This window comes from Copadichromis virginalis, linkage group LG1 (genome assembly GCF_057382275.1).
Source record: "Copadichromis virginalis isolate Kocher_CV1m ecotype Utaka linkage group LG1, C_Virginalis_male_GT1.1, whole genome shotgun sequence".
In the NCBI taxonomy this organism is placed as follows: domain Eukaryota; kingdom Metazoa; phylum Chordata; class Actinopteri; order Cichliformes; family Cichlidae; genus Copadichromis; species Copadichromis virginalis.
In genome coordinates this window covers 26,018,184-26,046,032 of record NC_140618.1, presented here as the reverse complement: position 1 = coordinate 26,046,032, position 27,849 = coordinate 26,018,184, and the positions used below count along the sequence as shown (strand labels likewise).

The window sequence follows — 27,849 nt, the reverse complement described above, 5'->3', positions numbered from 1 at the left end:
TGGCCCCTTCACGGAAGCTGTCTAGAGCCATTATTTTGCTGCTTTCGATTCTGCTCCGGGTAAGAAACACGTGGACACTTACACACTTGAAAGGAGGGTTTTCATGTGTAGAGAACCGACAGTCTAAGGTACTGGGTGCAGTAATAAGTACAGTCAGGTCCATAAGTATTTACACAATGATGCAGTCTTTGTAATTTTGTCTCTGGACGCCACCGCGGTGGATTTTAAATCAAACAATCAAGCTCTGATTGAAGTGCAGACTGTTACCTTTAATTGCAGGGGTTTTGCAAAATGTGAACGGATTACAGTTATTTTCATGCATATTCCCATTTTCAGAGGCTCAAAAGTAATTGTTCATTTGACTGACAGCAGTCTCACAGCCAGTTGAGGCCTGTTCCCTCATTATTTCATGACAAACTAAGCAGATAAAAGACTCCAGTTGGTGAACTTGCATTTTGGGAGCTGTTCATTGGAATGAGGTCCAAAGAGATGTTGAAGAAAATTAGGGAGGCCACCACAAGGCTACACCCCCCCCCCCCCCCCCCCCCCGCAAAACAAACAAACAAACAAACAAACAATCAAACAAACAAATAACCAAATACATCTTAAAAAGAAGGAATGCATTCACAAGTTCAGCAAGCCTGAGAGGCCTTTAAGACCAAGGAAAACAATAAAAGCAGAGAATCACAGAAATCTTTCTTTGGTTAAGGAAAGAGCATTTTCAAGGAGGTAGGTGTATCATTCTCCAATCAGAATACTTCACCATGAATGCTGATAAAGAGGGTTTACCAACTGGTTATACTCAAGATTAGGAAGGCCATATTAGACTTTGCCAGAAAGGATCAATAAGAGGCTGCTCAGTTCTGGAAAAACATTTGGAAATAATCAACTTGATATAATTTGTACCAGAATGATTGGGACTGATAAGAAGGAGAGATTCTGCTCATGATGTGAACCATACCACATTACCGTCAAACATGGTGGAGGCAGCATTATGGTATAGGCATGTATGGTTGCCAGGGAAACCGGCTCACTAATGTTTATTGATAACAAAAGTAACAGGTTGACTCCTAAAGTGTACAAAAGTGGAATAGCACTTAATTGGATAATGAGCCAAAGCATACTGCAAAAACCAACCCAAAAATTTCTCAAGGCAAAGACATGGAATATTCTTCAGTGACCCAGGCAACCAACTAATCTCAACCCAATAGAGCATGCTTTTCAGTTACTGAAGACAAAAACGAAGGCAGCGAGACACACAAGCAGGCAGCAACTGGAGAAAAAGCAGATTTTGGTGATACCTGTGGATTCTAGACGTCAGGCAGTCATTGGATTTTTATCCAAGTGGTAAAAACAAACGTTCACATTTAAAATGATGTTAGTTTGTCCAATTATTTTTCAGCCTCTGAAAGTGGAACAAAATAAATTAAAATGTAAATGCAATACTTCTGTTAAACCCCTTGAATTCAAACTGAAAGTCTGCACTTCATTTAAAAGTTGAGTTTTAACAATTGGCAAGTTTTAATTTTTCTCATCTGCCAAACTTTTAACATTAACTGAGGGTGAAAAACGGTCACAACAGACGGCAGAGAGACGGGAATCTTTCCGGACATTTGCATGCTATGGTCAAAGAATCGTGAGCAGTTCCAAAAGTATTCAAATGAAGTCATGTTTAAATCATGTTTAGTAGTAATTTGGTGGCAATGAAGCTATTAAGGCTAATGATTTATAGGTGCATTGATGCTTCCGAATAACAGAAAAGAAATGTATAACAATCAGCGTAAATAGCTAACGATGATATACACGTACAGAATGGGGCCATTGCCACTCCTTCTTTTCTCCTGAGTTATACTTTCCTACTGCATTTCTAACGTTTCCAAATTGTTAGTAAATAAACATTTTCTTTTTCTCAGCTGTAACTGAGTTTAATGCATGCCGGGCAGAAACAGCCCGTAGCGCTGGTTTTCGCTAGGTTATATAATGGAAATAAGGAAAGTTAGAAAAAGGTCATCTGGTTTTAAAAAATAAATAAATCCACAATTACTGTTATTTAAGGCGTAAAGGTGTTGCACTTTGTAAACCTGCCATCCAACACAACCTTCTCTGGCTGACTCCAGTAAAGCTGAAGCTGGGAAAGCACAAGAAAGGAAAGCAGTTTAACTGTATAGGAACATCATTTTTAGGTGACAGGGTTGTGTTGTGAGGCATACATTTATATTACCAGGGTCCCTCACGTCTCTTTTATGAAACCACACACACACAGTTACAGCCATACACATAACGCACATATTTTCAATTTGCAGTACCTTCCTGACCACAAATGAAAGGAGGATCCTTGTCCTTTAACAATACAATATGATGAATACTTTCTTGTCTTCATGTTGAAAAGATCTTCTCTCCATTTGCCCTTTTAGCCAGCTCAATACAGAACAGCACTTGATTAAATCCCATCAGCACAGTTATTTGGATCAAGGACCTTGATTAAAATGCTGAAATATGAGTTTGCTATCTTGTGTTAGGCTTAAATCACAAACTCATTTTAGTGACTGCGGTCAATATATATAACAAAACGAGCAAACAATCAAACAAATAGAAACACCATGTTCCTGTTCTTATTACTGAAGCTATAAATAGAATTTATGATTCTGTCCTCTCTTTGACATCAGTTTGTTTTTTTACTCATGCATGCTGTGAAATACAGTGTACACAATGTACTAACAGACACTGAGAGGTGTCTTTTACCTCAGTTACAGTCACATTGCGCACTTGTGGCTTCTACTTATCGCGTATTACATCACGTCATTACTGTTTCGCACTTTACTGCAGTTTCAATAACAACTTGTGTGAGTTCGGAGAAATTCTGATTAGAAACGATTGGCACATATAATATAGGTAGGAAGGTACAATTTAGGTTGAAAGGAAACTCTTATCACTGGGCCAAATGAGACAACCATGCGATGCGTGTACAGCCACTGCAGTCCTACAAGCTGTGTGTGAGCGCCTCGACTATCTTTTTAATTAATATCTGCCTCGAGGCAACTAGTTAGATGAAAAACATAGAAAAAGCTTTGGTGCATACCAATGGTCTGTAAATCCAGGCTGGAGTAAAACACTCTCTCTGTGGCCAAAATAAAAAGAGTTTGTTTGAGTCCAATTCAAAAAAGTTTTTTTTGTTCTTTTTGTTATTGAAATGTTGCACAGATCGATATTACTGATACAATTCATTTTAGCGTATTTAGAATAAAAAACGCAAGTATGTGGGGAAAAAAAATCTTGATATTTTATCACATCAGCATTGAGAAATGATCCACTTTCAGGTTGTAGGACATCTCCGTGTGAATGCTTAGAAGGACCGCAGTCTGGAAAATTACTGACTCGAATCCTTAGACAGCAGTACGCTGATGGATCCGTGGAGTCGCAAACACAAAGAGCCATATGTACTTCTGCAATTAAACAGTAATGATGGAATAGGTTCCTTAGATAAATGTAATGGTGTATCATTAGCTCCCATGGTCTGTCATTTTGTATTGGGAAACACTGAAATAAGACATTAAAAACCCATTTCAAAGCAATAATACTTTAAGCACCAGTCAGCAGTTCAAAAGAAAGAAAAAAGTTTGTCTACACTAAACACTAAAAAGAAGGTCAAACCTGCCACTCGGAGCATCTCTAACGTAACACACAAACAAATTAGGAATTAAGCAAACCAGATTTGGGAGCAATGTGGTATATCTAACCAGACCAGCATTGAAAAGGCATCAAATTGGCCACAGAATGAAAATCTAGCTGAAGGGTAGAATACAAAATCTTATTTGAGAAGCAGTAGTAGACATAATTTCAACCGCCAATTTGTTTGCCTCTAAGCAATTCAAAAAAAAAAAGAAAAAGAGGCATGAGCAGTAATCTTTATGTGGTGAAAATGTGAACTAATGTAATGAATCGAGGATCATTTGCCCACAGCAAGTTTCTATGTGTGTGTACTTTGGTAGGATTTGCTCTGCGCATGTGAATTTAACATTGAAGAACACAATTGGAAATATTTCTGAAGTCTTTTATCTGTTCCAAACTAATCTGGCACTCGCTGAGTAAACAATGCATTTCTATTTGACAAGAAAAAGATTGGCTCCGTGGACGCACATGCGAGGTTATCGCTCGGGAGACGAAGGGGAAATCAAAACAAAGCTGCGACTAACCAATCCTCAACCGGCTCATAAAAGGACAAGAGCAAACGTTATTAGTAATTGCTTTTTTTATTTGAACTTTTCATCTTTTTTTTTTCTTTTTTTTTTCAGATAGATCACAATGAACACAGCCTTTAGACAATAGCAGTTGAAATAATCCATACAAATGAATGTCTCTGGTCTTTTCACCAGCTGCCCATTGTAGCGTGGAGTCCTATGCTATCAGTGCGGGCCTGGAGGGTGAGGGGACAACACTGACAAACATTGGGTGCTTGCTGTAACTACCAAAAAAAAAAAAGGCATGTTGTCTGTGTGTGTGAAGCAGTGGCTGTCTGAGTCCATGTGCACCTGCGTCGGTGTGAGTCAGAGACCAGAGGTGGTTAGCCACATTCAACAAGGCCCTGTCCTAATCACTTGATAAAACCAACAGTCTCAAGTGGGCAAAAATAACCCACTCTAGAGTTCAGTAATGCACTGCTAACAGTGTATGATGCCAACAGTGTGTAATTAGACAACAATGAAAGGCCTTACATTGTGCTCCACCTCCCACTATGCGTTGACCTCAGCAGCAGCCTCTGCTTTATTAAACAGCAAAAAGCCTGAGAGAGGGGCCATGGCTTTAAAGAATACCTTCTGTCCACTGAACCCAGCTCATTTCCCCATTTGCCCTCACGTTTGGGAGCGTACAGACAGTGGCTGGGCCTGTGGAACGCCATTAGAGGGGACAGCACTTTCAGCAGCAGGGCTCAAGAATCCTGGGATGACCTCTGACCTTTGTTGTTCAGTGAATGTCAAAGTAAAAAAAAAAGAAAAAGAAAAAAAGAAAGAGACAGTGCAACGAGAGGTTTAATTTAAGGGCGAATTAAACCTCTCGAAAAGAAGGAACAGAAATCAAGGAGTGTTTAGTCAAAATATGAAGGCATGAAAGTGAATTCTGCACGCGCACACACACGCACAGAAAGCTTGTTCGAGCATGAAGACTGAGCACAAAGAGATAAAAAGAAAAATAAAGCATGAAGAAAAGTGTGGAAGTGTCACATTTGTCTGGGTAGTGTTTTGCCCTCTCTTTGAGCCTTTACCTCCAAGGGGCTAGCATTTAAATAAAAGGCAGTGTGTAGCTGAAGTGCCTTGGTGTTATTTTTGTGTATGTGTGTGTGACAAGACTTTTTTTATGGATCACAGTTGTAGCGTGCTCGTAGAACAGCACATTTTAACTGTTTGTATGTTGTGAATGTCAGGTTTGCTTGATTTATCCAGATATTTGAAAGAGATAACAACAAGGAGAGAGGAAAAAAACTCATTTAAAAAGAGCCATAAATATTTTCTTCCTCTGTCAAAATCCTCCAAGTCCTCTCTAAAAACAGCCTCTGCCATCTCCCAGGAAAAAGAGCAAGGCTAAGACGAAACCAAATACTCTGCAGATGAAAGAGAGGAGAAAAAGGCAACGCATACTTTGCTCCACAGAGGCGAGAAAGCCAGTGGCTTAGGAGGAGAAAAGTAAGCAAATGAAGGGTAGAATGCACAAAATGTAAAAAAACATGGCAAGTAGGTACAACAAAATGGCAGACTGACAAGAGAATGTCCAAACATGCATCTCAATTAAGAAAAAGGAAGCAAAAGAACTCGGATGTGATGTGTTCACAGGACTGAGGGTGTTATATCTGCTGTTGAGATTCCCATTCAGCTCTTCCCGGTGTTAAACGTACCAGGAGTCGTATGGACCTGAAGTCACTGTTCCCTCTCATGGCTGCATCTCCACATACATTTGGTGATTGTGGTCACATTTTTCCAAAACACATCTAATCTAGTAGCCTACTGTTCTGCGTATTTTACCACCAGAGAATATTAGAAAAAGCACCTCCCGCTATTATTTCAGAGAGTGGCCGAAATGTGCCAAAATTGTTTCAAAAATAAATGTCTGTATCTTTTTTATTCCTCTTAAGAAAGCCTGAATGCGAAGTCACATGGCTCTATAAAACCATGTACCTAAACAGCAAAGACATCAAAAAAAAGGAAAAAAAAGAGAACTTCAGATAGAATTTTAGATGTCAAGTTTCTCTGCAAACTATGATAATTCTAACAGGTATTGAGTACATACATAAACAACACAGACTGCTGAAAAAAGAACCTCGTTTGGTCCTTTATAGAAAATGCACATTCTGGTGGACCAGGGCTTTATAAGCAGTCACAAGCTCCACAGATACAACAAGCTCTCTGCAGAGACAGTAAGGCAGTTTTATGATCACCAAGGAAACCACTCCACTTTCCATATGGCAGGTTTCTTTTTTTGGAGATAAAGTAAAAACATAATGAACAGAAAATACGTATACTAGTTAAAGAAAATAGCTGCCCTGTAAAAATCTGCTCAGCAAAAATATTTGAACTGTTTTTTTTCTTGTGGTTGTTGCTTTTTGTCGTTGGTTCGAACCGTATTCTAGATCAGCTGGCTCATGAAGCTTTCAACAGTTATTGTATCTGATCCAGCTGGATCTCAGGGTAAAAAGAGGCGACATCTCAAAAGCACTGAAGCCAGCCTGCAAAGATGCAGAATAGAGATGGAAAAAAACGAAACAAAAGAGAAAACACCAACATAAAACCCAAACTAAAGCAAACTCACAGAGTTCGACAACTACTAAGGCAACTTTTGCCAAATACAATATAAGCCCAAGTATATTGCAACACAACTATATATTAATTTAATAAAATACACAATATAGCTTTTGTACACATAACAATTTGGCTCAAATGCACAGAAATTGCAGTAAAATCAATAAAAAATATGTCAATTTTTTTGATGTAAACACATCTAAATTGGATACATTTACACATATAATGATATTATGTATAGTGAGAATGTGAAGGGACATTTTCTTCTTCGCTTATATTTTTGGATATTTGTCTTCGAAACAATGGCAGTGTCCTCTGTAGTTCTTTCAGTTAATACGCCGCTCTCGACCTTAACGCCAGGACACATTTCGTTTAGTTTCCTCATTTCGTCTTCTTTTTTTTTTCGTTTTCTTACAAAATGTATAAATATTTTTGTTAATATTTGGACACTATACATGGATTCATACATACAGTCATCTATATAATCATATAGATATCATCTTTTCACAGTTGAGGAAAAATGTCCCTTTTTTTTTTTTACAACTTGCCTTAAGGCAGAGCCACACACATGATAATTCACCGTACACAAGGGACTGAAAGCTGATGACGTACATGTATAGGACAATTCCACAGATGGACAGTTGTGTTTAAGCATTTGTGTCTATGTGTGCGTGTGTGTGTTTGTTTGAGTGTGGTGAGGCATCAGTGCGTGTGTCAGCGTATGTTTGCGCAAAGTGTAGTGCACGTGTGTAAACTTGTGTGCGTGCAGCTACACCGGTCAGCAACGTGAACATTTAAATAGAGGTGTGAGACAGACACAGCTTACACATGTAGCTACAGATGACAGAAGAAGCATGGTTACACTGGTAATAATTCACCTTCAGCGGGACACTGAAGCCACTCCGACCCCCCAGTTCATAACAAACCCCTGCGAACACACCCCTGATTAACCAATCTTTTCAGACACAGGATCCAAACACTTAGATTAAATTCAAAAAGGATAAGGTCGGCTTGTGGATTTCGGTCTTTTGACTGCCCCAAAACGATTAGAATTTGTTTCTGCGTCCGCGTCGATTGTCGCATCTGACCATAAATAGTCCTTTTTCGATCGTTTTTCATGTCCATCACACATAACAGAAATCCACCTACACACTTAAATATGTAGGATTTCACGAGACCATGAACAACACACTTATGAGCTGGTGGGCACTTAGATAATAAGCTTGCGAGGTGCCTGAGGCGAGAACCTCTGCAATTTGCTTAGGAATCCAAAACATAAGAGTTTATAAATTCAGAAGAATTCAGATGTTTGTTACCAAGTTCCTTTCTGTTGGTAGGGATCTCAGCACCGAAACTGGTGCTGAATGACTGATATATTAAATGTTCAGTGTTTTCTTACGACAAATACAGTGAAAAGAGCTCCTGTCATAAGAGCCATTTAAGCTTTTTTCAGTTTGTTTTGGTGAGAGTTTTGGTATGAGAGTTTGTGGAATAGCACCCTACTCCTCTCTCTACCGTCTTGACTTCTTTTTGCTGCAGTTCTTTGTGTCACTTCCTGAGTGTGCCAGTGGCTTCACTTCCCCTGCAGTCCTGCAATAGTTTGTCGATGTCTCTCACCACCTGGTCAGCGTCCATTCCGTCACGGCTTGCATCTGGCTCCACCTGCTCCAGGACACACTCCATTTCACCTGCTGCCTCTTGGCTGATCCTAGAGCGAGCCTCTGCGAGCACCTTGGCCACTGGGTCTGAAGGAGGCAAGGAAGGGTAGACCCCCTGTTCTCTGGTTTGTTTGGTGGGTGACAGGTACTGACCATCAGGAGGACCATAGTGACCAGAGCAGGTGGCCGGAGGTGGTTTGCCTTCGGCCCCGTCGGCGGGGCTTTTGACTGAGGAGCAAGGAGACATGGTGAAGCAGCCCTTGGTAGGACTGCTGGAGGCTGAGGGTACCTCTTGGAGCAGTGGGCTGAGAGCACGTTTCGCCTTCAAGTAGGGCTTGACGTTGGCAACCAGGACGGTGTGGTCACGTCTCTCCTTGCCAAAAGTACAGAATGTTTTCTTGCCATTGGGGTTGACAGTCTCGTAGGTCTCTGTCTCTGGCACAGTCTCCATCCCTGCTGGCACAAACATATTGTTGCGGTAGTCGATACCCTCTGCCTGGTTTCCTCCAGTGGGGAACTGGGGCATCCAGCAGCGGTCAGAATGACCGAGTACCCGGCACTCCTCTGTACAGTTCAGACAATCCTCATCTGCAGAGAGAAAAAAAGGGAGAAGGAGTGAGTGGACGGAGAAGAAAGTGATCTTTATGTCAGTAGTGAGCACAGAATTGAGTACAACCACACAGGGAGAGGGTAGAAGATTCATAGAAGTATCATGGAACTGAGCTGCACAGGAAGTTGGAGCCTTAAGTCTTAGAACTAGAGCCAGTCCTAATGAAATGATGCAAAAAAGGAAGTGCCCGATCAGGCTCCCCCTATCAAAACACGCATGCACACACACTTATATTCATGAACACATGCACATATAGTACGTGCACATAGCTTTTCAAGGGGACTGGGGGACACCTGCTAGCAATTTCCAAAGCCCTGATCAAGGGGATGGCAAAGCATACAGAAAGGATGGGGAGGGAGCAAGAGGAAAAACAACAACAGTTGAGGTTTGGCAAAGGCATAGTGCCGTTATCATAAATTCATGTCAGTGGGCTTTGAAGCCCTCCCTAGACAGAGAGGCTGTGCCAAATGGCTTGTGCTTCTTCCCTGTGTGTTTGTGCCTGTTTATTTGTGTGCTCTTGTTGCTGGCGTGTGCACGCATGTGTGTATAAGTGTGTGTGTGTGTGTTCCCCGCTTTCATCTCTATGCAGAAGGATGCACACTCTGGCTGATTATGGGAGTGTTCATGCCTGTGTCAAACGGATCCAGAACTTGGTTTTAAAAAGAATAATAATAAAAGAAGAAGCACTTTTTTCCCCTCCTTTTGGGCATAAGTGAAAAAAAAATGTGAAAAATGAAACAAAACAAACAACCAAAAAAAAGCATCTGTTGTCCCATACTAAATGGAATTTCTACATTGGCTGGGTGGGACGAAATCAAGAGGACACACAGAAAGACAATATCTGAACAGTTCCAAGAGCACAAATAAAATGAACACAAATAGGTCCTTGTTTCCCATCATCATGAGATGTGACCGTGAAATATACTGTAAATGTGACAGAAAAACATTATCACGCCATTAGTTAAAGACGCATAAACTTAAAAAGGGACAGGTTGGGGCAATCTCACAAATGTTATAACACACAGGAAAATTTAACAGCCATCTCCGGTATAATAGAAAAGGTTATTTGCACAGACGTCTAAAGAGCTCAAGCTAATTGCATATTACTTTTGAGATACGCCATGCGCCTCTTTCTGTTTGTGGAACCATATATGGTAAACACCATATTTCCAATTTCTTGCAGAAATGCAACACTAAGGCAGCTGTCTCCAGGGAGAGAAGCAAGGCAGTTCTAGTCACAGGATTTTCATATCTGTTTATGTAGGCCAGTAAAAGTGAGAGCAGAACAGGTGGCAGACAGAAATAATTGAACATAGCCATCTCTCTTGCTCATTTTCATTACAGCTTGTCACCTCTTTCACCTCTCTGGCTGACTGTTAATGATTTAAACCTTGATTTCTTCATTGTTGCATACTATTGTTTCCAACTAATGTGAAAAGACAACATTGCTGTTAAGAGCTGCGACGCTACCCCCATCAATTCCATTATGCAATGCATGAACCTCTGCAGCACGGTGAGAGTGCTGCTTTAGAGACCACAAACTTGGGACTAATACAATCTTTGGTTGATGCGAATGAGCAGGCAGAGTGGATGTGCTTGAGTGCACTTGGCTAGGCTGTCTTTGCTGTGTTGCGGGTCAGCAGTCTAGATTCCTAAGAGACTGCCCTCCTAAGCTGTAGAGATGAGCTTAACACTTCACAAATGTTTGAAGAAGCCAAACAGTGCTGGCAAAGAGAGCTTGAGATTTCCCATGCTGAAGCAGTCATCTGAAGAAGAAATAAGGTGAGCTGGAAAGCAGAGGCCAGACCAGTACGAGACGGACTACATTTAAATAGTGTGGGGGTGAGTGCATGCGTCTGCACGCACTGAGAAATGGGAGAGTGTGTGCCTGTGTTTTGTGCAAAAAGTGATTTGGGTAAGAAAGTATAAACAACATGTCAAAGCGATTCGGTCCAAAGCTTGTGCATGAAAAACAAAAAAACAAACCTGAATGCACTTTCTAATGACAACGCGCTGTTATTGTGATCCATCACCAAGCTACAGCGTACAGGGAATACATGTAACCACGCTTGGTTAACAAACCAGTGTGTGAATTCCAGACACAAACAATTCATCTGGCCTCAGCAATGTCTCGTGATTGTCCATTCAACACGTGTAAATTAAATTATAAATAATCCATTTTGACATATTTCCCTCTGTTTAGTTGGAGGAATCCTCTGATAGATTATTCATGTCTCAGCTGCACGTTCAACCTTGAGGCGTTCTCCTCATATCTATGACTACCAATATGACATATGAGAGCAGAGGTGACATTCATCTCGCACTCTCCCTCCTTCTCTCACTTTCTTCACCTAGGCTTCACCAGCTCTCTGGGAAGGGCAGTAGATGTCTGGATCAAGGACACATTTGCCTGTGTTGATATGGCCACCAGGGGCATGCTCAGCAGGTTCTCTCTTGCGATTATGTGGTCCAATATAAGCTACACCGATTGACTGAAAATCTGCTCATCTGAACTGATACGGCAGTATAAATATTTCCTATTTATATTAGCCAATCATCGAGGAAGCACATTACCTGCATTATATCTCCACCGCTTTATACCTGCACTCGTTTGGCATCTTCAATTTGAAGTCGGTATTCTAGATATTTGTTGTAAAATCAAAACCTTGAGATGAAAATGAAGATATTAATATATACTTTCACCATGCACAGAGATTTTTTTTTATCTTTCTTTGTTCACTCATTTACAAAACTGGCCTAAACACCAGGCACTGACATTATAAAGAGATATATATATTTTTTTAGACTTCATCTTACATTCAAGTCTCAAAAAGGCCAGTACAGTGTCTGTGAAATAAATGGGAATCCATGAAAGGCAGGAGGGTGATCGATTGATGACTAGAACATCTTATCGTTAGAAAGAAGAGGTAAGATTCAGCTGCAGCTTCAAGGGAAAGTGGGACTGTAACACTTATCAAAATTCCAAGTCAAAGTCAGGCAGGGTTGATTTTTGTATCTTTGTAGCCATATCGTAGACTCTTGACCTGAATCCTTTATTGAAATCAGATATGTATTATACCTCTATTGCCAGCAAAAAGGTTTCATTCCACACACACCTTTTTTTTTAAACTTCTGAATACTTTCTTAAAGAGAAACAGAGCTGCTACGTTTAGCAGGGTTAATTGCCTTACTTACGGGCAAAATTTCAAGAATGCGCGACAGTGACTTTGATAGGACATCTCTGTAGCTGCCAGTTATCTTCAATGCTAAAAGCACATTAAAATGGATATAAAAGTCAGAAAGCTGCTCTAAGAAATATTTCAGCAATAGCAAAAGGACACAATGTTTCAAAAGAAAGCAAATAAGTACATGATTCGTGTTCACTGTTTTATTTGTCAACATCAGTTTTGTGAGATGAGCCAGAATAAGATAATACGTTTGGTGAAAAGAAAAAAAAAAACGCTGAATGAAGGAACTTTATTGTCTTTAAAATGAATCAGTAGTAACACCATGTAACCCACAACATCATTAAGGCTATGTTCACACTGCAGGCGAAAGCGCATCAAATCCGATTTTTTTGACCCTATGCGACCCATATCCGATCATGCTATGACAGTGTGAACGGCACAAATCCGATATTTTCAAATCCGATCTGGGTCACTTTCGTATGTGGTACTGAATCCGATACATATCCGATGTTTTAGAAAGCGACTGCTGTTTGAACGGTCAAGTCGCATTAAATCCGTCTTTTACGTCACTGACACAAGACAGACGGCAATTATCAGCGCCAGAGAAGCACCCGACAAGACATCGCGAACGCTTCCTGGCCATCCGGTGAAACTGCTGGGAAGACAACGTTGGAGAAACGTTAACATTTTATTTGTACTGCATAACCTGCAGATTCTGACAGAAATCTGCAACTATCCTTTGAAGCACAGCTCCTCTAAAACAGCAATAAGGATCATTATTAGGTTATCTACATTATTATGTAAATAACAAAATAACAAAGCAAAAATTGGGAAACATGAAGTCCAAAGTCTTTATATTAAGGGCCATCAGTCAAACAATATTGTTTGCTCTTGGTCTAAACAGAGCGCGTTGTGTGTGATGTCTTCTTTTGCGCATGCGGGCCGCTTTGAGCGTTCACACTAGAGCGTGTTTGCTGTCGCATTTTATTTGTAGTGTGAACGAGCAGACAAAAAAAAATCGGATTTGATCAAAAAATCGGAATTGAGCATTAAGGCTACGTTCATACTGCAGGTCTTATTGCTCAATTCTGATTTTTTGATCAAATCCGATTTTTTTTGTCTGCTCGTTCACACTACAAATAAAATGCGACAGCAAACACGCTCTAGTGTGAACGCTCAAAGCGGTCCGCATGCGCAAAAGAAGACGTCACACACAACGCGCTCTGTTTAGACCAAGAGCAAACAATATTGTTTGACTGATGGCCCTTAATATAAAGACTTTGGACTTTCCGTTTCCCAATTTTTGCTTTAAGTTATTTTGTTATTTACATAATAATGTAAATTTACATAATAATGCAAATAACCTAATAATGATCCTTATTGCTGTTTTAGAGAGGAGCGGTGCTTCAAAGGATAGTTGCAGATTTCTGTCAGAATCTGCAGATTATACAGTACAAATAAAATGTTCACGTTTCTCCAACGATTTCTTCCCAACAGTTTCACTGTCAGTTTCGATGTCTTCTCCGGAGCTGATAATTGGCGTCTGTCTTGTGTCGGTGACATAGAAGACGGATTTAATGCGACATGACCGTTCAAACAGCAGTCGCTTTCTAAAACATCGGATATGTATCGGATTCAGTACCACATACGAAAGTGACCCAGATCGGATTTGAAAATATCGGATTTGTGCCGTTCACACTGTCATAGCATGATCGGATATGGGTCGCATAGGGTCAAAAAAATCGGATTTGATGCGCTTTCGCCTGCAGTGTGAACGTAGCCTAAATCTCTCTGAGAGCTAGCTAAACTGAAAGCTAGCCATTACCCTTTTTTGTTATGCTACATTTGATCAAATTTAGAACAGAACATTTTGTATATGATTAATACTTATTAACACCAATTTGAATTCCTCTGTGATGTTGTCCTTGGCCTTGTTTTCCAAGGAAATCCATGTACTGTAAATAAGTTTTAAGAATTTAAGAATTATCGCAAAAAACATGTCTTTTGAGGAAGATTTAAAGCTGATTTATTAGTAATGGTTGAATTAGAGTCTTTACTAGAGATGGCACGATACCACTTTTTTATGTCCGATACCGATACCGATATCATAAATTTGGATATCTGCCGATACCGATATGAATCCGATATAGTGTTTTTTAATCAACAAAACTGTTTTTTAAATATCTTGCTGCATTTTGCAAGTCTGCAAGTTCATACTCAAGTTTAAAACAACAACTACACTAAAGCTATTCTGTTATACCTGTATACAAAAAAAATATTTTATAGTTCAGCAATACTGATCAATCTAATAAACTTAGACCTACACCATCCTCCCTATTCTGGTATTTTAAAGAGTACTTAGCGTAAATATTAAGCAACCTAACTAATAGGGTTCCAACTCCCAGCAACAACAAAAATAAATAAATAAAAAATAGGGAACCACCCCTCACGCTCCACCTCATGATGCTTAATCGACGTAATCAACCTTAATTTGATGCAGTGTGAAAAAAAATGCACAGAAATCAATTATTTTTCAAGAAATATTAAATAGATTCAACATCTTTCTTCAACAAAATTGCAGACTGCACAGATGGTACCTTCCCAAAGGAAAATGTACTATAGCTTACTAGGGTATATATATTAGACTTAATAGTCACTATATACAGTAATTGACTTCTATTCATTTTACATCAAATTAAAACTTTGGGTGTCAGATAATTATTTATTAAAAGCTAGACATTTTAAATGAGAATAAGAAAGAAAAGTATGTCTTTGTGCCCCCTTTTCCCTGTTCATGCCCTATCGGCCCCCCTGGCTAAACTTTGCTAGATCCGCCCCTGCTCAGTTACCAGCGTCAGCTACGTAGAAAAAAGATCCTGGTGTAGAAAGTAATATTAAATAAATTGTAACAACAGCTTATCAAGCTTAAACGTGCTGCTGTTGTTCAGCCGCTGGTTTGCTCTTTCTGGCGCAAAGTGGACCAAAAACAAACAAGAGAGACTCACAACAGAAAAGCCGATCAGCTGATCATTAGCAGTTTCACGATTGAAGTAGCAGCCGGAGAGCGAGAGGCAGTCGCTCGTTAAGCTTAACGTGGGAATGCTTTACAAACATTCAGAGATGGACTTACACACTTGCTTTACTTCTCTCGGGGATAACTTTGTCGGAGATGAAATGCCAGGTTGCTAGCGAAGCTCCAAATGCTATCCAGACCACCGACAGGTCCCGCATGCCACAGCTGCTCTATCACGTGATGCATACTGCTCCGACATTCTGAGGTGAGTTACGGCGTGTTGCAAGTTTTGTGAGGTGCTTTCGTGATATTTAATGGATCGGATTACATTTTTTATTTTTCTCCGATATCCGATCCAGTCATTTAGGTCAGTATCGGACCGATACCGATACGTAATATCGGATCGGTCCATCTCTAGTCTTTACATAGTCCAAAAGTTTGGTTTACATTTTTTTCTGCTTTCAGTCAGTTCAATAGGTCGATCTTAAGGATCTACCGGGCTGAAGCTGTGTTTCACAGAAGTGTAGGATCTATAATCGGGAACCTTTCATAAACCTACTACATGAATAACAATCGAGTTTCCAGAGTGAAAAGCCAAGAAAGAATGAAGATGATGTTACCAAAAAAAAAAGAGGCTGAAAAGTTACACAACCAGTAGATTAAAGAACTGTGTCGTGCTATCGTTTAGTAAGTGATCACATGCATTCACACTCTTTTACTGTTTCACATTTTCAGCTTAACAGAAATTTCCATTCACCTCAGCAGCACAGCAGCAGTTAAGGTGTTATTCTTTAATGAGCCGCAAACACCTATTGAGTCTTTCTAAATTGCAAAAAAACCAAAAACCTCCCTCTCATTTGCTGACAAAAAGAAAGTCTTTCTAAATTAACACTTCATTAACAAGGACCGGACCACATGACATGACACAAGCAGGCAAAGCAGTGACTAATAGAGAGGTAATGGTCACATCTCTCTAAATAATGAGTTGTTTTTTTTCTCTCCTCTTCAACTAATTTTTCAAAGTTTTAGGCTGGATGCTTTCAATATGATGTGCACAGGGTGTGCAACGAAACCTGTGAGTGTAAAAGTGTGCCTGTGTATCAGTGTGTCATAAAGCATGGTGTGATTTCCCTAAACAGCCTTTTCTCCCTCCAGACGCCTGCCCCCCTGGCCCTACATGCCCATCCCTCCTCGCTTTATTACCCAGCCCTGTGATTAATGTCCCACTGTCACACACTGTGGTTCCTGAGAAGGGAGGGGTGAACCAAGAGGGAGGTGTACTCAAAGGCTGCGGCTAGCAAAAACATAACACTGGGAAAATCCATAGCATGTTAGAGTGCTCCCTAAGTTCAAGAACTTGTTAAAAAGTTACAAATCATAAATTTCATCAGTCGTTTTCCTCACAGTCACACCTGGGGAGTCTTTAGACAGCTCTATAAGCTACAGAAGTAGCCTATGAGGCTAAAAAAAAAAAAAAAATCAGTCAGTGCATTTGTGTATATTTGCGGTTGTGTTGTGGTGAATTTCTCCCATACCACCCAAGGTGGACAGGAGGAATGGCAGCTGACGAATCGCGCAGAGCATCTGTGACAGACCATGACTGCACCTGTTCACCTGGGGGAGCTCGCAGTGTGGGTTTAGGTGTGCATGTGTGTGTGTCATTTTCCTTTTAATCTCCTCACCTAGTTCTATCTAGCCCAGCTGATCCATCCGTATACACCCACCCACCCCACACGCACACACATTCCCACATTCTCAGCCAATCAGGGTAACTAAATATTTGGACTGCACAGATGAGAGAGTCTCCACTCTGACTGAGCCTAATGTTTGCTAAATATCTGACTTCTCAGGTCGCCGGTCGACCAAAAACAGTACTTAAATAGAGTATTTCAGACTTTGGGCCTTAGTGAGCCGACTGTGCTACATTATCTTGTCAAGAATTCAGTTGTCAAGGTAGACTGGAGGGGCTACACAAGAAAATAAATTATATATAAAAGAAAGCAGTATTAATTAATGATTATTAATGAAATAGATTTTAATGTAAATGCATTTAAAATCTATGGAAGTGGTTTTATGCTGCCTCTGTCATTTAAGTTGTTGACAGACCTGTTATGCTTTAGTTTCTTCCAGATTAAAGTCAGTCTATATTTCTTTTTAGCAGCACAGTTTTGCTGTGTTGAAAATGAGGACATTACTCAAGTGAATTACTGCATCCGATACTGTTATGAATCTAAAACAAAGCTGTGCTGGGAACGTTGGCTGTTCTCTACAGTTGGCCAGTATATTTTGCCAACTTAATTTCAAGAGGCTGGAAAACAATAGTATTTCCATGAAACTGCTGCTTTGGTGTACTCATCACAGTTTGCTAGGGGACCAGCATTTTACGCCGGTCTACTGCTCCGCTTGAAACCAAAAACAACACTAAATTTTGCCTGTGATGTGATATAAATTGGTAATTTGGAGCAAGCTGAATGTTTAAATAGACTTTTTTGCTCCTCTTTAACTTATGTTCCTGCTAAATTGTGGAGTCGATGTAAAGCATACCTTAGAGATGTTGAGTGAGTAGATTTTATTTTTCATGTGCAGTGGGTGACTTTGCACAATGAGAAGGGTAGTCCTCTCCAGCGTGATAGATTTTATCTCAGTTGGAGGCATAAGAATGCCGACTTATAGGCAGAAATGCTTGGCAGCGGCGGTGGGGAGCACTGGGTGGCTGGCACAGAAGAGACAGAATCAAGGGCAGATATCTTAGGATCAAACACGTCCTCTCTTCAGGCGTTCCCTCATGAGCTACAAGTCCCTCCATCAGCTAATGCCTGGCTAAGTTGTTCAAAGAACACCTTGGGGAAAGAGTCTTTGTGCATAGGAGAGAGAGGGATAAAAACTCAAGAGGAAGAGGAAGAGGAGCATAAGCTCATATTCAAACAAAAACAAACACACAAAGCCCAATCAATGATGAGCAAGCACTGCTGTGTGCAGTGGGTGGCAAGAAGGGTCTGTGGGTTGTGTAGATGAGGGCAGGCGGATGCTCCTTAGCTTAAATGACACGGTGTGCTCAAACAGCACTTTTCCTTTAACACAAAGCAGAAATGAGGGCAGTAAAATGTGGGATGCAGTCCTTATAAATACAAATGTGTTTGCAAATGATTTACGTGGTTTTATAACCGCTGCTGCTTGTGAGCGCACATGTGTGTGCCTGTTGACGTCCTTGCGGAGTGACCACTTACAGTTTTCCCGTGCCAGTGTGCAGGCAACTTGAGGACATATCGATTGGTTTTTAATGAACCTCGATTAATATACCCAGTTCGAATATGAATAGACTTCCCTGAATTTAGTGCATTTTGAGAACATGTTTTAGACTTGCAATTCACACACAATCCATGAGCTCCCTGACAAAAATATCAATTACAGAAGATTTCCACCCGCTTAATTGTTAGCAAAGGTCAGCCTACACACAAGTGCGATAAAAAAGAGGTGAATGTCAGCATTTCTCTGTTTGTTGACAGGCAAATCTCAGACTAGAAGAACAGGTTCCACAGTAATAAACGGCCACGGGAACCTATTCAAAGCCAAAAAAGAGCTGAGGACAGACAAACTGTTGTTTATCTGTAACCACATCTTCGACATGTGACAAAGTTCCCACTGTTGTGTTTGAGAAACCCGCTCAGCCAAGTTCTGCGTGTTCTTCAATAAGAGATTTTCAATGCTGGAGACACAGAAACAAAGGAAAAGAAGGCTAACCGCAGAATAAACAAAGAAAAAATATATATTATCGAGCATGCAGCAGCTCTGAGTATTCTGTGTTCACGGCAGTCAGAGACGCTCACTAAATATTGTATGGTCAGTCAAGACAGATTCTTTCCACGGACAATCCTCCCAACCCCCCGAAAAAAAAGTCTTCCTTTCCAACCTGTGACTTAAGACCTTGTATAATTCACATTTCCTCTGGCAATAGATCGCTCCTCTTTCTTTCACCCTGTAAGTGTTTTAATGGTGGAGCAATTTCAGGAGAGTAGCCACAGGGAAGCTATTAGATATAGATGTCTGAGAGGAACAGCCCTCAGACATCTATCCTACTGTCATTAAGCTATTTATACCTAGCAAACAATAAATCTGAAAAATCTATAGCATTGAAGAACATTAGCCATTGTTTATACAAGCTAACTCTACAACAACTCTGCACTAATCAGCTCCAATGCAATGTGTTTATCATAAGTTAATTTAACAAAATCTTAATGTTGCCAGAGTCCAGAGGACTTTAAAGACAATTCCTCACAAACATAAGCCATATAAAGTCATATAAATACAGGATTACAAAAAATATTTTAAATATCTGTAAAAATAAATATAGAAATTGTACTATAAATAATCTTTAAATGTTTTTTCTTATATTGAAAGCATGTAGAACTACATAAATGTTCAAAAACAGATCCACAGGTGAGTAATATTTTCAAACACCTCTTTAAGACTCTTTATGGCGACGTGTTTGAAAGTAAAACATGCTCATGCTCTCTGAGCCTGGCATGCCGACAAGATGTAACAAAGAAAGAGAGAAAGCCGCAAGTCAATAGTATCTTGCTACCTTTACCTGGAGAGAAAGACATGGAGGGTGGCACAAAGGGTGGCAAGGAGACAAGAAAGGAACTTATTAGAAGATGAGGCGAGAAGTGTGGTGAATCAGTGGCTAATCCTCCGTTTCCTCTAAGCCTGTGTAATTAGGACATGGGGGATTGCACCGTGACAGGGGATGCTTCTGGACCGCCTTGCTTCTCTCCCCCCCTCTCTCTTTTGTTTATTTCTTCCCCCTTTAGCCTGGGTTTATGGCAGTTTGTCATCTAAATATAGCGTACTTGTGTGTGCCTTGTCTTTAGAGTGTGCGCATCACAGCATGTTCACTCATAAGCAACACAAATAGACACAGCAGGCCTGCACAATGCTTTATTTCTACTCACTACTACTTACTGTTTGCAGATGTGAAGACAGTGCACTCTATTTTTTCTCTTCTTTTGTCTTCGTCTCTGCATGACACTTTTAAATTGTTTTGGGGTATATTTGTGCGAATCAAATGGGCTTTTCAGTTAAACAGCACTTCTTCCACCGCATGCCAGTTCAAAACAAACGCAATGTGTTCAAAGGGAGCCTATAGCCCAGGATCCTCAGGAGGAGGAGAGCACAGTATGGACCGAGCATTAGAGCAGAGACCAGAAAGGCTGATCAGCATCCTTCTGCCTGTTAACAGCCTTAATCTACTTCCTTCCCCCAGTAGACGGCAAAGAAAGTTGCCTTGGCCCATTTAGAGAGACAGTGAGCACAAGAAATAAAGTGAGAGCGAGAAAGAGAAAAAAAAGAGGGAGGAGGCAGGGAATTTAAAAAAAAAATTAAGCCGAGAGAATCAGTGACTCACCAGCTCATTACAGAAATCCTGTTTCTATCCAAGGAGAAAACAGGTTTAAAACACCCTATTAAAGAAAGAATGAAAGGAAACCTTTTGTTTCTAATTCACATAGGGTCGTCTTTTGAAGTGCTTCCCTCCGACAAATTTTTACATTTTAGCCATGCTGCATTAATGATCCACTTCCATTGCTTTTCTTAAACTGACTCGATTTGTTGCCTAAAAATAAAGCGCCGCGGCCCTGTCCTGATAGCCGACCCAAAACAACACGAAGAACTGTGGAGGCTTCATTCGGGCAACCCATACAACAAGAAGATCAACTAGACATAAAATGATGTCACATTTACTGAATTAAATCACTTTCTTTTATTGTCTCCCGCTCTCTGTCTGCCCCTCTGTTTGTCGCTCTCTTTTGAACAAAAGGATTTGAACAACTCAGAGTGTCATGGCTTTGTGCAAGTAATCATTCCCATGTGTGCTGCTTTAGCAGGATTAGGGAAAGTGCTTCTGACGCTCTGTCTCCACAGAACCATCACTGTAATACAACACTTACACACACAGCATAAAGCAGAATAGTACTAACCTTACTATTGCATTAGGACATGGTTCTCCCTCATATCAAATGATAGCACTATTCTGCTTTGCAACCGAAGTCTGAGATAAAATGCATTATCATACAAAAGAAGGGCAAATGGAAAATTCTGCAAGCCTTGTGGATATTCGACAGGTTGTTGCTACTAGCAATACTGTTTCCTTAGCAAGTAAAACAGCAGAGCCTGATCAATAATATCAGCAATACATATTATATATTAGCTGAACCGCATTGTTATGTTGTCATAGCAAGAACTCATAAATAATTATACTTGATAAATATTTTGGAAATTTGTTTAATGTGTGTGAAAGAAGAAAATCTTGTGCAATCTATCAGATTTTTCAATTACCAAGTATCAGTATCGGTGTTGCAAATCACAATTTTTTTAATCGTAATTTTTGCAAGAAGCCTTAAATATTACTAGATGACGATGGAGGACAAACCCTTGTGATTTGCTATGACATTCGTTTTTCTCAGACTAAATTCTACAGAATTGAAAAACCAACCAACCAGAGCATTTCGCATTTCTTAGTGACACTTTTAAAAATGTGTATTTCTCTTACATTACTTCGGCTGAACTAAAAGCATCCCCTGGGTGAAAATCCCCCCACAAAAAAAAAAAAAAAAATAATTGTGAATTTAATCACGTACCTGACATGACACCACTCAGATGTTTTCAAACAGACTAATCTGACAGACCAAGCCTGCTTGTTAGAGTGTGCATAATATTTTCATTTTTCTTCCACTTTGACTCACTGGAGCACAGAAAGTCAGTCTGTCTACATTAATCGAGTGTAATCACAATTCCTTTAATCAGAATCGGCTTTACTGGCAAAGTACGCGCACACATACAGGGAACTTGCCTCCGGATACGGACAGTATCAGCGTGACATATGCTCTACATATTGTTATTGTCTATTTATATGCGCAAAGGTCCAGAGTGCAAAAATGTTGGAGTAAATGATGAAATAAATAAGGGATGGATCAGCTGTTACATCATACGGAGTATCTGATATCGCCGTGTTGTCGTTGTTGTTCCTGCATCATCATAATAATGTTGGTTCAGGACCAACATTAGTCATGTTGTTCTGATGTCATAGAGAAAGAGGCCCTCATTTATATAAGAAATCTTTTAGAAGAAATGATGAACACTTTAAGCTTTTGCTTTATTCATTAATAAAATGCAGTAAATGCTGGGTTTGCTTTTGATAACTTCCTGGTTAACAACATCATTGGTCATTTGCGATGTTGATGCTTAACTAACATTACTATGATGGCGTAGGAAGAACAGCAACACGAGAATATGAGATCATGCACAATATATATGCACTATATATATATATATATGCACTACATATATATATATATATATATATATATATATATATATATATATATATATATATATATATGTATATGTAATTTCTTTACAGGAATGTACACCATTTACATGTATTTTTAAATATTATGGCACAAGTTAATACTAGCTACACAATAAATGGCATATATTCAAGTTAAAATGACTTCTTCTGTGTGCATGATCTGTCATATAAAAAATAGTATGATGACTTACTGTCATAAAATGGGATCACCCACACCCCGACTGCCTGCTGAACACTGGAGCGAAGCTGCCAAAGGAGGGAAGTAAGTGTGAAAGCACACCAACTGTAAAGCTACCTGCCACGCTGCATACCACCTACCTTCTCTAAATTCAGCACTTCAGGACGTGTACTCATGAGACTAATATGTATAATAGGAAAACTGTACACTTTAGCACCGAGTCATCTGATCAGTCGTGCCAATGAGCAGCACTGGAAAAACCCCAACCCACCCCCTCCAAGGATATTGGCGGGTGTTGAACAGAGGCTAAGTGGAAAGGTGAAGTGCGGTAGGTTGAGTCGATGGTGTTGGCTTTCTCAGCTCCGGGGCCTAACACATTTAGAGAGCTAACTGACACACTTTGGATGTATTAGCAACAGCGAGCTCTGCCAGCCTCTCTATTTCTGCTGCGCCACCTCCTCCTCCTCCTATCGCTCTCTGTCTGTCACTGCAATCTCCTCTCCATGCAGAAGAACATGCCTAGTGTTTCAGCAGCATTGCTTTAGCATTGATGTTCCTCCATGCGCCAGCCAAATTGGTGTTTGCCGTCTAGACACTGGTTGCTTATGTCTCTGTATGGATGAATATACGCAAACACTAACACTCTCACTCATCTGTTTATAAGCATGATTAGATTAAAAGAAACTGACGGAAATGCAATAACAGTCTATTAGTATAGCCGTCGGGGAGGATAATCATTTCAAATAGAAATGTGTTTTCCATCTCACTATCTAATTTATACTTTCTTTGCCTCTCCATCTGTTTCACTCCTGAGACTAGAGGGTTATAAGCGCGAGGCTTTAAAATAGGCTGGGTTCAAGTCCCGGCCACTGCAATAAAACACAAATAAATAGAAATATATAACAATAAATACCTTTCAGACTCAACTCATAAGACAGAAAACCCCAAGGCTGGAGGACCCCAGCTCTCGCTGACAAATGTATGCATTGAATTTGAAGGTGAGAAAAACAACTCTTGTCAATCTGCACTGCCCCATTCTATGTGACGCTTTAAGATTAGGGTCAAAGATTAGAAGGCTTACACAAGATAAGAATGGGATTAAAGGAGCTCAGAGATGTAAAATTACAGATCACAGAACCACTAAAAACACACCTGAATTGTAAACAAACTCATAACACAGCAGCCACCTGTCCTGCCGGACAATATCAGCGTCGTGGGGGGAAAAACAAAACAATGTATTCCTGACAAGAGAGAGGGAAGTGGGTATTATGGAAGCAGCATCCAATATTCCAGAGAGGGATTCAGCACACATCAAAGGCTGCCTCTGCAGTAAGTCTGTTAGATTTGGGATTAATGGACTCCAGAGGGGCCTGGACACACACACGCAGGCACACAAACTCACAAACAAACACACACACACACACACACACACACACACACACACACACACACACACACACACACACAATCCACTACCACAACTCTGCCTGATAAGATTCACAACCCAGGCTAGCAAAGCACTGCAGTGCAGACTGAGCATCTATCCTAGTAACTCTCCTCAGTAGGCTCTCAGCTGCAGTGTGATACAGTGTAACAACATGTGATAAGTCAGCGAGGGGCGGTGAATGTAATTTCTTAACATTCCAGTAAATGTTGGAAAATAAACGCTTTGTATTTCCAGGTGATTTGGGGCCAAGAACCCAGGGAATGCGGCGCAGCTTCTTTCGGCCACGTTTATTAGATTGTTTGGACTAGTTCTTTATTTTGCTTGTCAAAGTACAAAGCACATGCCAGGAACGCACGCATGCCTGCACATGTGCACACACAACCGTAAGTTGCCTCTGAGCTCCAATGAGTTCATGCAAATTGCGAAAATGCAAATACGGGTGGGTAGTAAGGCTTAGCTGGCCTCTGATCCATTTTGAGGAAAACATAACAAAAAGAGGGAAACTCAGAATGAATCTATTACGTTTAATCTCGACAGACAGAAAGACAGTCTAATCCGAAATCTGACTTCCTTTCCACGCCAGTGCCCAGCCTCTTCCTTTTTTGCCCCCCACCCCCTTCATGCATCCCATGCCCTCTGGGCCGAAACCACAGGTGCAGGCAAATGCAAACCACTGGGTGGAAAATGCTCGTTGACAGCATTCTGGTGTGTTTGCGATTGGTCAGTGAACAATGAGGGAGTTTCCTGAACCACTTGTCGTGCTGATGGAACAGCTGGACGCCAACACCAGACACAGATCAGGGTGGGAGGAGACCATGCAGAACAACAGGGAAGTTAAGACCTAAATGAGATTCAGCAGAGCTTAAGCTTACTGTCATTTTGCAAACTGTAAGTCGCAAAGAAATGCAAAAAAACCAAACAAACTCATAAACAAAGTCCCAGTTTGTTGCTGTTTCACACTGCAAATGTTGGGGGTTTTTTCTACCAAAAGAGGTGCACTGGATGAACATAACATCTCATAAACTGTTGAATTTTTCAACAGACTTGAACAACCAAACACTGCAACTTTTTTAAAACAATGGCAAGAAATAACAGTGATGCTCCTGAGCAAATGGCACCATCTTCATTATTTAAATAAATTGTTAAAAATTAATTGATATAAATTTTGGATCCCTTTAAAGCCATAAAGATTACAATTATGTGTTTCATATTAGGGCAACTAATAAATAGCTCCTTAGGATCTGACAGATACAGCCTCGGTGCTTTAAATCTCTTTTGGTTTAAAGCATGTGGTGCCATCGTGGCAGAAGAAGAAGAGCTCTCTGTTTTAGTGATTTTCCTGCCAACTTATTTCCTAAGAAAGGAAAAGAAAAAAAAATCGAATGTAAAACTGAGAAAACACTCCGAAAACTCAAAATAAAATTGAGCACAATTTAAAGCTTCACACAACAACAGATTGGTTTGCAAAGTGAGTGTTTGCTAGCACTAGCAGCTTTCCATCATTTCAAATTAAAATCTATGTTTTTTGCTAAATCGGTTTAAATACTGAACTTGCTGCAGTCGTAACTAGAATAGCCAGAGAACCTGATGACGATTCAGTCATCCAGTCTAATCCCAAACACTTCAAATAATCACTAAGATCTTCAAAAGTTTGTGATCCTTAAGATTTCAAATATCTGCCAATCTGATCCGGTATTGGTCCCCTCTCCAAATTCAACAAGACCAACAAACCAACCAACCAGCCAAAGCACAGCTAAGACTTTGTTATTCAGCTCTACTGGAGAGACGCTGAAACTCCAAGACCATGTGACGATCCAAGAAGCTCATAAGAATCCCTCAAAATTCAAACGATTGGATCTGCTGCTAACTCTTTTAGTCGATGATGTCAAGGCACACAAGTCTAAAGTCAGAACAAAATTTGGCAAATCTGATGTATTTGGGACATGTGCCACAAAAATGGCCTTTGTTGGCCAAAAAACCCCATTAGAGCTAAATTACAGATTGGAATAATGCAAACCAGGCGTTTTTACAATAATGTGTTCTGGACAGATGAATCAAAGATAGTTGCAGGGGGCAATGAGTGCTTGGCAGGTGTTAAACTCGATATAACGTGAACCTTTTTTTTTTCATTCGTGCACTTCAGTTAAGTTAAAAGTTAGGAGGAAATGAAGCACATGAAAATGCATACTTTAAAGTTTAGTAACCCCATATTGCTTGTTAGGTAAATGAATAATCATGTGAAAAAATCAAGATGAAGATACTGATCACAATAGATTTTTGTCAAAATTGAGCCGCTTTAAACCAACTCTGAATCTTTGCACAGGCAGTGTCACAGACTTTTAAAACTTGCAGTCATTTGATTCAACTAGAAATTATGTTATGAGTGCTAAATTTAACCCGGGGTCATCCTTTGTTGAATCGTAAGCTGGCTATGAATGGCCAAGTTATCAATTCTAATTAAATGCTTTTGAAGAGGCAGCACCTGCTAACATCTCACAAGTGAAGCACAGTCAATGTCAGAGACTTGTAGAGACTTGTGAAAAATGTTTTAAAGGGGTAATTTCTTCGAAAAGGATCTATTAATTGTATCCAAATAGTAACACATCATCTATTGAAACTTTGTGGAATAAATGAAAAAATGATAACCGTCCTTGTCCTTCAGGCATATCACCTTCATCTGTAGGTGCTGTATCAAAGAGCAGTACCCAAAAAAAAAAAAAAGACAAAGGATGAACTGAAGCTCTGCCATCACGTAATGTCGCATACTTCTGTTTCTGATGTCATTTAAAAAAAAAAAAGAAAAAAAAAAAAAAAAAAAAGAGCAGTACCCACGTATGTCTGCCTGTCTAAATATGTCAAACTGCAATTTGTTTGTAAACAGCTGCATTGTTGCAAACCATCAATTAATATCTGATCACAATTAATCCGCCTAAAATTAAAAAGGAAGATGGTGGCGATCACCTGTTGTTTGATATGTCTTGAATTCTGATGTGGTTGCCTAGATACAGCAACATCCTATTTTCCATCAGGCTATGTGTACTATTCCAGTGGCTCACTCTGCTATTGTCTGCCTCTTCTGTTTTAAGCACCAACACATTGGCGCACAAGTACATGCAAGCATAAAACCCACAGGCACGAGCACGCCCCAACCGCTCTGATCCACACGATCATCCCGAGCAGCATTATCACAATCTAGGGAACTAGATTATCCCTGGGCTCAAAACTTCATCCTCTTTGATCCCCACTTGGGAGGGGATGAGAGTCAGCACAAGGGACCATTACCGAGATTTCCCACTTGTTAATCAAGGCAGATTTTGATCACCTCTAGGGGCAGATGGACAACTGTTTTCAAAACATCGCCACTGAATGGGCGCTACGCTATCAAGGAAATGTCCTCCAGCAACACTAACCCCACAACGCCGCTAAAGAGCCTACACTAATCTCAGCAGTGCTGATTTTCTAAAAACGGCATCAGATTAAAACATTTCAATTAACGTCATTCATTGTGTGTCTGCAAATTGCTGCCACTTCCCTTTAAAATGAGTAACATTGAGTGTTTATGCGTGATAGGACACTCTGGTAAATACTTTTAGCTTCCTAA

General features: G+C 40.1%; 1 protein-coding gene across 2 annotated transcripts in view; it reads right to left on the bottom strand.

Annotated features, from left to right (window-relative positions):
* Nucleotides 1-6,850: 6,850 nt before the first annotated feature.
* The window catches only part of pcdh17 (protocadherin 17), a 65,953-nt gene continuing 44,954 nt past the window's right edge, over nucleotides 6,851-27,849 (bottom strand). For both annotated transcript variants that reach the window (XM_085456643.1, XM_085456651.1), the window contains exon 5: nucleotides 6,851-9,034. In XM_085456643.1, coding sequence (XP_085312769.1) covers nucleotides 8,337-9,034 — 698 coding nt within the window. In that variant the 3' untranslated portion in view covers nucleotides 6,851-8,336. The remainder of the gene's footprint in view (nucleotides 9,035-27,849) is intronic.